The following is a 14,631-nucleotide window of genomic DNA, read 5'->3' on the forward strand; positions in this document are numbered from 1 at the left end:
ACCTGACACTAGTTGGCACGTCTACATATGAGGTTGTAGTGTGACTCCAAGACTTGGTGATGTTTTCAGCTGAGTACCTTACAGCTTGCTCATCAGGAACATTCAGTTTTACATTGGCTGAGTGTCTTATATTAAACCTGAACATATCTGCTGGAAAAGCATATAGAAATGGGGAAATGTCACAACATTGCTCAACCCTTATTATTGTAACTCATTACAGGATGTGGGGAACTGAAAGTTCTGGACATAGTGGAAAACAGAAGATGAACAAAGGACACAACAAAAACAGAAACATTTTTTCCACCATTATTTTTCTTGCAGGAGCTTTTTCAGTTTAGAGTTTGATGCACTGTGCACATATTGCATAGTTTATTTATTAAGAATCACACTATCAAGAAAAATATACAATGGCCATGTATTTTTTTTCTAGATAATATGATATGATGATGTTGAAATATTGTTTCTCTTGTGCCCTTAGTTCACCTAATTACACTACGCCCAGAACTTTCACTTCCTATCATCCCTAAAAAAAAAAAAAAGGCTTACTCAATGTTGTGCATTTCACAATTTCAGGAAGGACAAGACTGATGTTGCATTATGCTCCACCAGGCCTACAGTATTCTTACTTGGACGAGCCAGGTGGTTACATGAGGATGATGTTCTTTGATTTCGAAGTCACACAATCCCACTCCCCGATTCTTTAAGACAAGCTCAAAGGGATGTGGGGGCGGTTCTCACTTTAACACCCTGGATTGTATAGATTACCTGATAGGATGACCAGTATGTCAGACAGGCAGAGTAACTGTGCAGGGACAGTGATGAGCAGCGCTGGGGCTCCGCTGGGAACTGCTCTGACTCAATTTCTGGTCACTCTGTATACAATGAACTTCAAATACAACTTTGAGTTGAGTTGAAATGTTCAGACGACACTGGGCCTCTACATCATGCAGGTAAAACAGTAGAATCCAACATACAGCTCCCATCATGTCATCGTGGCTCATTGTATAGACTTTCAATAAACTTTAAACTTTAATTTTAAACAAAGTATTTCATAAGAGGAGGCTAAAGTATGTCTTTGATCAAGTTGTGAAACCCATGATAATTTCACTTCTCTTTTGCTGTGAATCACAGTAATTTAAATGAGGAGTGCTGAGCTCAGCATTGGCAGCATCAAGGGTCGACACAAAGGCAGCATCCTCTCTCCTGACAAATAACCATTCACATGTACGACTGAACTCATCTAAGCAGAGAGAATGAAGAGGACAGAGGACTCAGATCATGATCGCGATATCGGATTTAACACACTGATTTGTGAAGAGGATGATGAGCATCAGCCTTACCAAAACAGGCAGCAAGGTATAGTGAGGATGCCTTTACGATTAACCTTGACCTCTCATCAAACAATATGAACTGAACCAAACTGAATTCATGGTATTGAATCATTATCTGTCTAGTGTACATATCCAATATAACAACTTGGAGACATGGAAGACTGACTGCAGTGATCCTGGTGCTACTTGCTGCAGTGCTGCTGATAGTTGATATCAGTCTTGGCGTCCACTGTAAGTCATCAATTAATTGCTTGTATACTTGTAAAAAAAAAAAGTGTAAATTTTCTAATTCAATTTCCAGAGGCCAAATTTGACTCAAAATACATTGTTTTGTCCAAAAGAGAATCCATTTCTCTATCATCTTAGATTCATTTACTGTTGATGCCCTCATCAACGATTTATTAATTGGCCTTGTTTAATGCTCAAACTAATTTTTGTGCACATTCTGTGTTTTTACTGATCCAGTCAGTGATTGATAATGCTGTTTGTGTGCAGCAGTTTAAAGGGAAAGTTCAACATTTTGGCAAATTGGCAAGTAGGGTGTATCTGCAGAACTGGAGAACAGGTCCTAGCTTACTGTTGCGCAACAAGGGGCGCTGATGGGATTTCTTGGTTTCCCTCATCAAACTTATCAACTCCAAATCCAACAACTCCAAAATGTTCTCGTGGACAAGTTGTGACCTGCACGTTCACCACGCTATGAGATAATAACGGAAAGTTATGAGAGGGAGTTGTTTTCAAGGAAAATGCAGAGACTGCATGCTGAAAAACTGCAGATGCAGGTCACAACTTCTCCACGAGAGCGTTTTGGAGTTGTTGGATTGTGTATTTGATGAGTTTGATGAGGGAAACCAAGAAATCCCATTAGCCTCCATAGCGTAGCTCTGAGCAGCTCGCGGCTTGCCGGCTTGGCTCTGCCGTTCTAAAAATAGCTTGCACCGACAAATAAAGGTAACGAACCTACTGCTATGACTATAGGGGTTATGGCAATGGGCCAATTTGCCAAAATGTTGAACTATCTCTTTAAACAAATGTGAATACTGATTATGATGAGGGATTGAACGCATTGATTATGTTCTAGACCTTAAGACCATGCCATGTGCAGGTTATGAATCATTTAAGAGTGTCAATCACCTGAATTGTTGTGAGAAAAAGGAAAGTTGGAAATATAAGAAACGACACAGAGTTTGTCTTCAACACTTGCAGACAACAATCTTAGAGACAACCACCTGACAACTCAGGATGTAGAGCGCATCGAAAATGAGTTGGTAGAATTCGAGGACATCTACAAGACCGCAGTCAAAAGAATGAATGATGCAAACAAGCAGCTGGATAACGAGAAGAGTCAACAGATACCAACCAACTGGGAGCTTGACCACCAGAAGAAAAGAAAGGAGACATATGAACAGCAGATTGCTACAATCACAAAGGACCTTGAATCAATGAGAACCAACCTACCACTTATTAGTGAGTCCTGTCCTTGTATTACTGATTATCTTTTTGTGTCATTATTATCATTTTCAATGTTTGTGTTGTTTATTGTTGGCAACAGGTGGTGGCTGCAGACACTGCCCCCCAGGATGGATTCTGATGAATTCAGTGTGTTATTACTTCCCTCTCTTGGACAAAGCTGAAAAGAAAACCTGGAAAAAGGCCAGAGAGTTCTGCCAAATGAGTGGTGGTGACCTTTTCATCATAGACACCAGAGACAAACAGGTGGGTGATATGTCTTTGCATCCCTGTTCATATACAAAATACAGAATAATATTTTTGTTTTTGTTTTAAAAAAAAATTCTGTTTATGTTTCCATTTGTTAGAACTCAACTATAAAGTATTTGAAAAATTTTATCAACTCAAGTTCCATGGATGGCTTCTGGATTGGACTGAGAATTGTGAACAATGATGGGATTTGGACATGGGTGGATGGACGAGAAGTGGCTGAAGGGTAAAAAAAAAAAAAAAAAAAACATTTGAAAATTCACATTAGAGACTTACTAGTCAACACAGGGCTTACTGGCCACTTATTTCAGTCACTAGTTTACATTTTACTTCTTCTTTTTTTCAAATCTTTCTTTGGTTTAAAAATTGGAAAATGTGGACCCTCTCTGTCTCTGTTTTTCTCCAGGTACTGGCTGAACAATGGCGATGACAGAAGAGATGAATGTGCAGCCTTGTTTCCCTTTGAAAACATCTTTAAGGCTTGGGAGGATAGTCCATGTGATGAAAGAATGAGATGGATTTGTGAAAAAGCTCCAACCTCTCTTAATTAAAAGTATCTTGACATAATTTGTTCACATGAAGCAGACTGTCGCTGTGTGGATAACTGTTGTACGCCCTGGTGTCTGAAGGCTAACACTGTAACAAAGGTGTATTTTAATGGACAATAAATCATTTATGAGCATTTTGTGAATTTGCAACATTGATTATTATATTTAACAATAATTGTTACTTCATCAAGTTTCAGTGGACCGTGAATAATAATAACTAATAGCTAAACACCCCTTGTTTGATATTATCTATTCCTGTATATTGACAGATATTTTACCTTTAAACTATGACACATCCAGACCAGAGTCCAAACTCACACCCCCACCTTGTCACTGGCATAAGCCAAAGAAAAACAGATCAATAGGCACCACTTTTACCAGAACAATGGAGAACTCAGATTCAGAGGAGGAAATGTCATTCGAGCAAAAGACTACTGAAGATTTCATCCGAGATGAGTATAGGCGCTATCAACGTTACTCATTTGGACAAGGTATGATTTACTTTAAAATCAAATGTACTTACACCTTTCCTTCACCACTTGACCTATTTCTCTCTTTACTCTCCAAAAACTGACAAAACTGATGTTCAGCTCACTCATAGATGGTGATTTTAAATGTCCTACGTAAAATATCTATGTAATATGTACATATATGTGTGTGTGTGTGTGTGTGTGTGTGTGTGTGTGTGTGTGTGTGTTTGTGTGCGTGCGTGCGTGCGTGCTTGCATGCGTGCGTGCATGTGTGTGTGTGTTTAAAAACTAAAAATCTGATGATTTCGACTGTGATATTATTCGTGTATCCCCCTGCGACCAGTTTGCAAAAAAAGTCATCAAGTCAATCCAATGTTCTGCAGGGAGTTCTTATGATGATATAGTGCATTGTTAAGCGTTTAATTCAGAAGAACATTTTCAAGGTCTGTTTACAACAGGAAGTGGATTTCCATTTCCATCCTACCGACTGGTTATACTGAGCCTGGGTCTGCTGAATGCTGCTCTGCTGATAGCTGCTGTTGTCACTGGGATTTATTGTAAGTATGAAAGTTCACAGGAAACTGCTGCCTGTATTTGCCTATATTTGATATAATATTCCATGAATTACCAATTACCAATACCAATTGCTCATAAGCCATCTTTTCAACATCTTGTGACGTATGAACAAAATTTGGTGCCAATTTGTTTCTCTGATGTTGAGAGGTTTTATTGAGCGTATGAATTACTGGTAGTACAGGGACCTTTGATTCATGGCAACCCAACAGCTGTGGAGATATTTCAGTCTGGACCAAAGTGGTGATCAGTCTAACTGATTCGCTACAACTTCACCACACTTCCTCTTTTTGTTTGTGATGTTTTCATGTCTTAGGTGCTAAAGCCAGAGACCCTCAGTTTTACTATTCAGGGGATGGACTCATCCTCGCTCAGCTCAACCATTTCCGTAACACCAGTGCTATCATCAGAGCTAAGGTGGAGGCCCAGGCAGCATTACTGGAAAAAAGGGCCAGCCACCAACAACTAAAGCTACAACTGAAGAAGCTGACGACTGTCAGTGACGAACTTCAGATTCAGCTTGAGACGCTAGACGTACAGAACTCAGCATTAAAGAATAATCAGTCCAATCTCGGTAAGATCGACTCCCAACCTGCAGCTATATCAGAGTTACCCTTTGACAGGACATTTTTCACTTTTTCTGATCTCTTCTTGTAACAGTGGAAAGCTGCGGCAGATGCCTACCAAAATGGCTTCTAATTAGATCATCCTGCTATTATTTTTCCTATCGTGATGTGACCGACATCAAGAAGAGTTGGCAGGACAGCAGAGCAGACTGCATTAGTAAAGGGGGCGATCTGCTTGTGATCAATAACTTGGAGGAACAGGTGGGTGAAGAAAGACAAGTGAAGAAAAGTGTTTCAGTCTCAGAAGAAAAGTAAGATAATAAGAACTGATACTTTTCATTTCTTAGAAGTCTCAAAAGTGTTGGTTGGATGGATGGATGTGGATGGATGGATGGATGGATGGATGGATGGATGGATGGATGGATGGATGGATGGATGGATGGATGGATGGATGGATGGATGTGGATGGATGGATGGATGGATGGATGGATGGATGGATGGATGGATGGTTGGTTGGTTGGATGGATGGATGGATGGATGGATGGATGGATGGATGGATGGATGGATGGATGGATTCGCAAAAACTTAAGGGACTTTAAAGTCTATTTGATTTGAGGTATTAATGCAATTTATTAAGGTCCTAACTGCTGTGTTTGTGTTTTTTGTTCTTAAAGGTCCTAATATATAACAACTATCCAAAGGTGAGCTACAGCAATGGTGTTTGGTGGGAATATGGCCACTGGGTTGGTCTCACTCAAGAGGTGGGAAACGAAGAATGGCAGTGGATTACTAATGTGACTGATACAGAAACAATGTAAGCATATCACAGACTGCCAATAATATTGTTTATGGCGATTTTGATTTATTGTCCAGACTAACGAGTTGAACTAAATTGTTCTTGTGATTGACTTGGATATTGAAGGTGCTGGAAGTTTGGACAGCCTGACGATAGTGGACCTAAGACTGGGAGATGTGCTGCTTTCAGTTATTCTTCTTCTAACATGCATACATTGTTTAATGCAAACTGTGATGTAAATAAGATGTACTGGATATGTGAGATGAAGCCAAACTAGACATGGCGACTCTCAAGTGGAAATCAGAATAGGAGGACTATTACTTCTGTCTGTGCAAAATTGTTGAAATAAAAAAAACTGCAGCTCATGTTGCCCATGATCATTTTTATGGTATACCTGCATGAGGTGCTGGTACACAGTATGGTTTCTCTTCATTGTATTTTCACTTCTAGCAACAGAAAAAAAAATGCTATTCAAGGACAAAGAGAGAGAGAGAGAGGGAAGAGATAAAACAGAATAAAGGACTGATGAGGTACCCTCCTGATGTGACCATTGAAATACGTCAGCACACTTGACTTCCTGAAACTGAGACTGGGTGAATTAGAAATCAGTAAAAAATTGAACCAGATTTGTTAAGCTGGTCAAAAGATGACGTGGCCTTTCACATTCAATTTTGCTGCACTCCCTGTAAATATTTAACAAATGGACTGACTAGATTTTCTGTTTGTTATGTCGCACACTGACCCTACAAACGGGGCAATGTCCTGACAAACAGTCTCCCTCTGGGGCAATCACGTCCAGCTGCTCTTATCTTGATAGTCAAAATGGGGGGAGCATATTAACCAACTGATTTGCAGGGAGGAAGCCAGCACAGACCATCAAGCTCCATATTCAAACCAAGAGAGGCCACAAGGTATTTATATTGACATTGTATTTGGCAGATGCTTTTTTAGCAAAGTCACTTACAAGTGATCAACAAGTGTCTGTTTATGTTTCACAATTGGATATATTTTACATGATCCTTGTAACTTATTAAGAGCACTATTTTTTAAAACTATATATCTTAATCAGACAAAGTCTTAGTGGAGTGTTATTACCATATCTTTCTCATTTATTCTGGTTATTCCTTTATCCTCACCACCTCTCGCTAATCCTCTTGTTGTTCTTGTGTAGTGTCTATGTCCGTGTTCAAACCTGAATCCAGTATGAGTGGTTACAGACTGGTTGCAGTGAGCTTGGCAGTGCTCGCTGTCATTCTTCTCGCCATTGATATTGGCCTGGGAGTTTATTGTAAGTTACTGTTCACCCACTAAGAACTTCTATATTTTTGATGTTGTAAGAATATTGGGTAACACTTTACAATAAGGGTCCCTTAATTAACGTTAGTTAGTACATTATTAAGCATTAATCTATAAACTAATGTGTTAATTAATGCTGAGTAATGCATACATAATGATAACTAATTACATTATTCAACTTGTATTATTACTTGATAATTTATTAACTAACTTTGAGTAGTAAACATGAATTAACTGCTTACTAATAGGCTACATTAATTATGAATTATGTGTTTCCTAATCCTAAGTAATACATAATAATGATTGTTAATATATCTGTAAAACAGTTAATTAATGCTTAATAATGTATTATTAACTAATGTTAATTAAGGGACCCTTATTGTAAAGTGTTACCGAATAAGTCGTTAAGAGGTGAAATGCATTCAGAGCTCATAATGCTGAAACTAACACATGAAAGGTTAAATAACATTGATACACTGAACATGATTCACTTTAAACTATATTGCATATGTTGATGGGAACACAATCTCTGAGACATTTCTCTTACAGGTCAGCAGAACCTTGTTGTGAACCAACACTGAATGACACCTTGCAGTAATTATACACCATTAAAAACCCACACTAAGACAGACACATTTAGAAAGCTGTCTTAAATGTATTTACAAAAGTGATAAATGCCTGTACACCAGTAATATTATTAGATTAGTGGAAGTGTACAAGTCCTGAAAACAGTGTAAGCAGATGTTTGTCCTGCTGACAGCTCAACTCCAGCAACGCTCTGTCTTCACTACAGATAACAAACTTACTGGTGGGAATATGATAATGGACATCAACTCTGAGATGACCAAACTGCAGACTTTATATAATGCTGCGATCCAAGGCAGAGATAACGCCAAGAAGGAGTTGGCTCAAGAAATCAGTAATCAACAACATAGTGAGTGGGAGCTGGAACATCAGATTAGAAGAAACAAGCAATATGAACAGGACGTTAGCCATTTTAAAGAGAAAACTTCAACAATGAAATCCCACATCCCCTTGTTGGGTAAGAGCTTATTTTTTTTCTTTTACTTTTACTTTTTTGTATAAAAGTATTACATAGTATATAAATGTAAATAAGTACTGTAATCCATAAAACAAAAGACGTTTCCATTTTCAGCGGAGGGCTGCAGACACTGTTTCCCTGGGTGGACTTTCCTAAACTCAGCATGCTACTACATCCCTCTTTCTGAGACGATTGTGCGCAGATCATGGAGTTCATCAAGACAGTTCTGCCAGACTGAAGGAGGAGACTTGGCTTCATTGGACAGCGTGGAGAAGAATGTAAGATCAACATCTCACCAGTGCATTAACATGGCTGGAAAGAAAAACAGTGTTTCTGTGTTACAGCTCTTTCATGAAGATTCATATTTCATTTTTGAGAAGTGACTCCATCCAACTAATTAAATCTGTGTGTGTCTTTGTTGTATATTTCCGGTGTTATCAGGTTGCAGTGCATAATTTGATAAAAAGCTATCATGACCCTTCAAGACCCATGAGCCAGAATGGCTACTGGATAGGACTAAGGGATGCAGAAGAGGAAGGAGTATGGAGATGGACGAATGGAAGAAGACTGACTGAGGGGTAACAGTTAGACACCTGAGCTTACTGAAATATGAAAATATTGTCATTCTAGAAATTTGCACTAATGTAAATGGTTATAGCACAATCACATACGATAATACTAACACCCCTAATAATAAGAATGAAGATTTTGATTGAAAAACATGTTATCATTTAGTGTCACAGTAGATACTCTGTAGCGCAACAAGGTAACCCATCATTTCTTTCAGGTACTGGAACGATGGTGAGCCCAACGACCAGAGCAATGAGGATTGTGCAGCTTCGTATCCCAGAAGTAACCCCTTTAAGGCCTGGAATGATGCTCCATGCGGTTTTAACCTCAAATGGATATGTGAAATGACACCAAGGTCTGCAAATCCATAATCAATCCCATGAAATTGTAGTTGAATTATTTGAATGAAGGATTGACTCCACCTTACAAGACATCTTCTGAACTGTTCTTTTTATTGCCCTGTCAATATTTGCCAAGACTACGAAATAGAAAGGAAGGTAGAAATGTGAAAAACAGATGCCATTCATGAAATGAACTATAAAACATAGGTTGATCTTTTTTCTGTTATAAATTAAATCTTATCCTCAACTATGTACACATGTATTACTAATATACAGATCTGTACACTAGTTTACTAGTTCATCGGAAAAATACCCACTTCCACAGAATTCATACATTCCTACAAGTCACATGATGCGTGATAGTATGTTACAGAAATAACAGAGAGCAGTGTTTGGAGTGTGATTTAGCTGTGAGTTCTTAAATTAAGCTTGCAAATATCAAAGACATTAATCATTACAGGGAAGTAGAATAACTGGTTTCATGTTAACTTAATCACTGGAGCCAATCAGTTTGGTTCTGGTGTTTCCCAAATGACTGTGATCTGCTATTGCAAGGATTTCTTTTTTTTTAGAAATCATGCAAAAAGCAAAAAACTACCAGTGACATGGGATTGTGCAGGCAGAAATGGCCTGTAGATCAAATGAACAGACAAATTTAAATCTGAAAATACATGCTATATGCACCACCGTCTCCAAAGGGAAATTCTGTGAAACTTTACCCACTATACTGTGTATATGTATGTGCCATTAAAGATTTCTTGATTTTCATGTCTGCGTAGCATGCCTGCCTTCTAGCATTTTCATAACATCGTGTTGGAAGGCTGACAGCTACCCCTGCAATGTAGTGTCCCTGATCTTGCACAGCAGCGTCATCCAAATCACACCCCTCCTCTCCCTCTACTAAGATCATTCGTCGCTCACAGCACCGCAAAGTGCTGCCGAAGTTGTTTGAGAAGCTGCTGAGTGTCAACGTGTTCAGGAAATGCATCCTCAGACTTTTGGGCTGCGGTATAGCTGCTCTGAAGGTCTCCGATCTGAAAATGGACAAAAGATCACATTAGCGAACATTATTAAATTGTTTGTTACCTTGAACAACAGAATAGTGTTCAGAAATATTCAGTGAAATGATGATAATAAATTACCTTTTCAGACAGGATGGACAGATTGAAGTGTGGCTCGTACATGTGAGGGGCCAGTGATGCAGCAGTCTGCAGGAAGGCTTTAGACTGGGTCAAAGATGAGACAATAGTTCATATAGTCAGTCACAGGGTATTTGATGAAATTTTAACTGAAAAGCCGATTTCCAACTGTAATATTTTCATTTTTTTGGAAGGATGTGAAAATCTGACATAAAATATCTCACTACAATAAGTGTCTGCAGTGCTCAGCTCCATCACACCTATGCCAGATAACACATTTTACATTAGTGTGTACATCATTTTTGCTCTCTTGGTATCTCAGAGGCAGCACAGACCACCATAGCTGTTTTTGATTTACTTGATGGTATGATGCACTGTTGCATCTTCCAGGGCAGCTAAGAAAAACAAACTACAAGTATATTTTTCAAGTTTGATATCTACACTGTATTTGCATTAGTGTTACTGTGGATGGATGGCAGAGACAAGAGATCACACAGAGGAGTACAAGACTGTATATCTAATAATATCTTGTCCATATCATGATATAAATCCTTAATAGATTCATCACTCAATTCTTAGGGACATATAATCACTACTGTGCTTGCTGCACTTTTTTTGGTAATACAAGTTGGTATAACATTAATAATGTAAATAATACTGTTTCATGACCCTCTTGTGTGACCAGTGTGTAAAACAGAAGCAATATGATCTCATAAGTGATACTTTAACAGACAGAAAGATATGACTTCACCTGTTCAATACGGCCTTTGCGGAGCTCCAGCACAGCCAAGTTGTTGTAGGCCTCAGCGTGGTCATTATTAAAAGCCAAAGCCAGTTTAAAGCACTGGTAGGCCAGTGTCACGTCTCCTATGCCCTGTAAACATAAAACACATGCACTTTGTACCAGCTTCTATTTGAATGTTGTAAGCATGCAAGCTCTCTTTGAGAACAGTTAATGTTTGATTTATTTTCGAGGTGCCTATTATTCAATCATCAGACATCTAGGATATTTTTGGAGTATCACTAACTCACCACAGCAACGTGTCCGATGTTGTACCAGACATCAGCCTGCTCTTCATCGTTGTCCACCAGGCCCAGAGCCCTCTCGAACGAGGACAGAGTCATGTCGTACTGCTGGGCATAGAAGCAGCACAGGCCCAGGTTGTTGTACAGCTGGCAGTTATACACCCCCATCTGCAGCAGCCGTCTAACAAAGGGAAAGAAGCACATTGAATCACAGATGGTGTATAGCTGCTCCTTACTTATAATGTAACAACAGATTACATAAATTAGAAGTAAAGGTTAGTCTGACCTGTAGAACCTCAGGGCGATCTCTGGCTGATCAGTATAGAAGTGATTGCTGCCTATACAGGCTATAGCCTCTACGTGAGTGTTATCCTGCTTCAGGACATCTTTGTAGTACTCTGTGGCTGATGGGATGTTGTTCATCTCCTGTGAGAATGTCACAGTATAGTCAGTCCATATGCTTTTCTACTTCTTTTGGCATTTGTATCTTGGGAGTGGAGTAAGGGGAGTTTCTAGTAATGATGATGTACCTCATGAATGCGAGCTATTCCAGTGAGAAGGGTGACCTCGCCAGGAAAGTGGTCCAGGCCTTGTTTGAAAAGGTTGAGTGCTGTTATTGGCTGATCAAGGCGCTGGTAAACCTGAGGGATTAAACATAAGGTTTTCAATTTATTAGCAAACGTTTGGCTGAGAAGTAAGAAGGAGTATTTTACATTGTGCAACAAGTTGGTGATGTGATGCATTGATACGAAGGATACATCAGTACCTTTGCCAGATAGAGATATGTATCCACCACCTCTTGGTGGTTGAGAGCTGATCGGAACTGTTTTTCTGCTTCACGATATAAACCAAGCCTACGAAGGTCAGAAGTAGCAATCATGTAAAAGATTGTAAAAACATATCTTTTAGAAATGTCAGACACACTGAGCTCAAATAATGTAATGTTTGCTTGCCTATAATAACATTTTCCCAGCTGAACTTTCCACCACCAGTCTTTGAACTGAGCATGTTCAGTAGCTTGAGCAGCCAAATCCAGAGCCTGGTGAAGAAATAATATTTTTTTGTTGGATTATTAACAGTCAAACAGTTATCTCCATGCTGTGAATCGATGCACTACTTACATTTTTGACATCATTTTCATGATGGAAGATGTACTCAAACAGTGTCTGCAGAAGGAAACAATCATTATTTCACATTTAAGAAAAGGCAATTATCATGATTCAAGTAAAAGTCTCAGTCTTACCCTGGATAAATTGGGTTTTTGGGAGTACTTGGCCAGATTTAGTCTTGACAAATTAATAAATGGGCCTTCTGGGTTGGTTAGCATAGATGCCTGGAGAAACAGCAAAAAAGATATCATGATGAATGACACAGGCTTTCTTCACAGTCAGTAAAATGTATAAAACACACTTAATAATTGATATTAAAGTGTTATATTTAAATGTCATCAATCTGGCAATTATAACATATAGTAATATGCCAAAGGAGAAAATTCTATACAAATATGTCAGTAAAGATTTTTTTTTTGTTTTTGGAAACGTTACTGCAAGCTCTCAGGCATGTTTACTCACTGTTCCCAGACGAATGAATCTACCAGAAGCACTAGTGACAGGCCGGGCAGTGTTTGCAGTACGGGGAGTTTTAATGGCCTGCTCCATTGTCCCCGGACGCCCTGACTGTGTGCTGGGTCTCACAAATCCTGTGATAGGACGTCCTGATTGCGTCATAGGCCTTCGAATTCAGAAAAGACAAAACACAATTTTGTTAGAAACGTCATCAAAAAGATTTCAATGCAAAAATTGGAGTATTGCCTCATAGACTGTACCTGACAGCTGGTGTGGGCCCTCCCCCCTGACTTGTCCCAGGGAGCCTCAGTGATGTCCCAGGGCCTTGAAAAAAATAAGCCAGGTTTTACAAATCAAACTATTTTGACCATTAGCAACTAATAATCCAGACCTTATAGCACTGAGAAGGGTTTAAACTTACGTGCAACCTGAGCAATAGAGCTTTCATCCAGCATCATCTCAGCAATCCCCTCCTGGTCAACCTCAATTTCATCTATGTAAACCATCTCTGTCACAGCACGGGTTTTCAGGCTCCATGCAGCCTATAAAGCAAATACACACACAACTGTCAGTCACATAAAGAGCCTGTTGTCACTGTTGTACCACTGGGTAAACATATTAGTCAAGAATGAAAAAATGACAGAGAGGAACAGTCTGCAGTCAAGGTTACCTCTGAGATAAACAAGGAGGAGTCCTTAAGACAGCATGCAATTAGTTAGTGGGAGAAGAGGAAAGTTGAAGACAGATGTGAATAAAAAAAGAAAAGAAAAGAAGACATGGTGTAGAAGTAATCAAAGGTTAAATTAAATACAGTGGGTTAAGTTTCAGCAGAATAAGTAAAACAGATACCAGGATAGAAGATACCAGAAATACAACGTTAGCTATATTAAAGTAAGAAAAGGTACAAGGATTAATCGGGATTACACCGGAGCTGCTGCAGGCTTTCCTCCACAGATAATCGCTAGCATGCTAACACAGCCCGGCTAACTGCATCACGGTACCTGGTCATACGGGCTGTCTTGCAGTATTTTTGTACAAATATCTGAACACTGTTGGAGTTTCCGTCTCCTAAAGTAACTCCACGCCAGAAACAAAGGGTCCATCGTCACCTCCATTGCTTTGGTTGCGAAGAAAAAAAACAAACAGGTTTGGGGAAGGAGCAGAAGGAGGCGATGGTGAAGCTTCCTCTGTCGCTGGGCAACAGGAGAGGGGGCGGTCCTTCAATGACGTAGCTTCCTCCAATGAAAACGATCAGAGCGATAGATATAACTCTGAAAACGATCAACTATATTATTTTCACTTTTTGAAACAGAATGGCAGATTAAGAGTGACATAATAACAACATAATACATAACAATAATTAAAAAAAAAAAGTCAGTGTCCGTATTATGCGCTAAACTGATAAAATCCTAAATGTCAACGAAGAAATAAATAAATAAATACTAATTTCCAAATAACAGGATATAGCCTAGTGCACAGACAGGTTAAAGAAAGACACAATGTTATATCAATTTTACAATACAGGAGGAAGAAGACGGGGAAAAGACCTACAGTGCATTTGTTAAACAGCCTATAGTGTCAAGTTGCTCTTTAAACGTTTCTTTCTTTCTCAAGCAGCTGTTCTGTGCACCGTTTACCATGACTTGTGT

General features: G+C 39.1%; 2 protein-coding genes and 1 long non-coding RNA gene across 5 annotated transcripts; 2 read left to right on the top strand and 1 right to left on the bottom strand.

The window, feature by feature from the left end:
* Nucleotides 1-1,120: 1,120 nt before the first annotated feature.
* LOC311005595 (oxidized low-density lipoprotein receptor 1-like) lies at nucleotides 1,121-6,420 on the top strand. 3 transcript variants are annotated; one of them, XR_014596356.1, is made up of 11 exons: nucleotides 1,121-1,356; nucleotides 1,455-1,562; nucleotides 2,538-2,798; nucleotides 2,884-3,047; nucleotides 3,149-3,276; nucleotides 3,457-4,089; nucleotides 4,512-4,625; nucleotides 4,958-5,215; nucleotides 5,302-5,468; nucleotides 5,882-6,021; nucleotides 6,130-6,420. XR_014596356.1 is itself a non-coding variant. In XM_083998050.1 (6 exons), the coding sequence occupies exons 1-6, from the start codon at nucleotides 3,984-3,986 to the stop codon at nucleotides 6,278-6,280; spliced, it is 936 nt and encodes a 311-aa protein (XP_083854176.1). In that variant the 5' UTR covers nucleotides 3,846-3,983; the 3' UTR covers nucleotides 6,281-6,420. The 3 variants fall into 3 exon arrangements, 2 of the variants coding, with proteins under 2 accessions (XP_083854176.1, XP_083854177.1); XM_083998050.1 differs by lacking the exons at nucleotides 1,121-1,356; nucleotides 1,455-1,562; nucleotides 2,538-2,798; nucleotides 2,884-3,047; nucleotides 3,149-3,276 and having other exon boundaries at nucleotides 3,846-4,089; XM_083998051.1 differs by lacking the exons at nucleotides 1,121-1,356; nucleotides 1,455-1,562; nucleotides 2,538-2,798; nucleotides 2,884-3,047; nucleotides 3,149-3,276 and having other exon boundaries at nucleotides 3,932-4,089; nucleotides 4,527-4,625.
* A 349-nt stretch (nucleotides 6,421-6,769) lies between these two features.
* On the top strand, nucleotides 6,770-10,020 carry LOC311005334. Its single transcript, XR_014596340.1, has 6 exons — nucleotides 6,770-6,914; nucleotides 7,175-7,291; nucleotides 8,093-8,341; nucleotides 8,456-8,619; nucleotides 8,783-8,919; nucleotides 9,129-10,020. It is a non-coding gene; the product is annotated as an uncharacterized lncRNA (long non-coding RNA).
* A 135-nt stretch (nucleotides 10,021-10,155) lies between these two features.
* Nucleotides 10,156-14,215, bottom strand: ttc8 (tetratricopeptide repeat domain 8). Its single transcript, XM_083997717.1, has 14 exons — nucleotides 13,984-14,215; nucleotides 13,404-13,524; nucleotides 13,243-13,306; nucleotides 12,989-13,148; nucleotides 12,661-12,750; nucleotides 12,539-12,583; nucleotides 12,371-12,456; nucleotides 12,184-12,271; nucleotides 11,948-12,058; nucleotides 11,704-11,843; nucleotides 11,424-11,598; nucleotides 11,143-11,265; nucleotides 10,395-10,478; nucleotides 10,156-10,286 (listed from the first exon to the last, which is right to left on the bottom strand). Exons 1-14 carry the CDS (start codon nucleotides 14,095-14,097, stop codon nucleotides 10,170-10,172), a joined length of 1,518 nt encoding a protein of 505 aa, XP_083853843.1. The 5' UTR covers nucleotides 14,098-14,215; the 3' UTR covers nucleotides 10,156-10,169.
* Nucleotides 14,216-14,631: the final 416 nt, after the last annotated feature.

This window comes from Trachurus trachurus, assembly GCF_905171665.1.
Source record: "Trachurus trachurus genome assembly, chromosome: 22".
In the NCBI taxonomy this organism is placed as follows: Eukaryota; Metazoa; Chordata; class Actinopteri; order Carangiformes; family Carangidae; genus Trachurus; species Trachurus trachurus.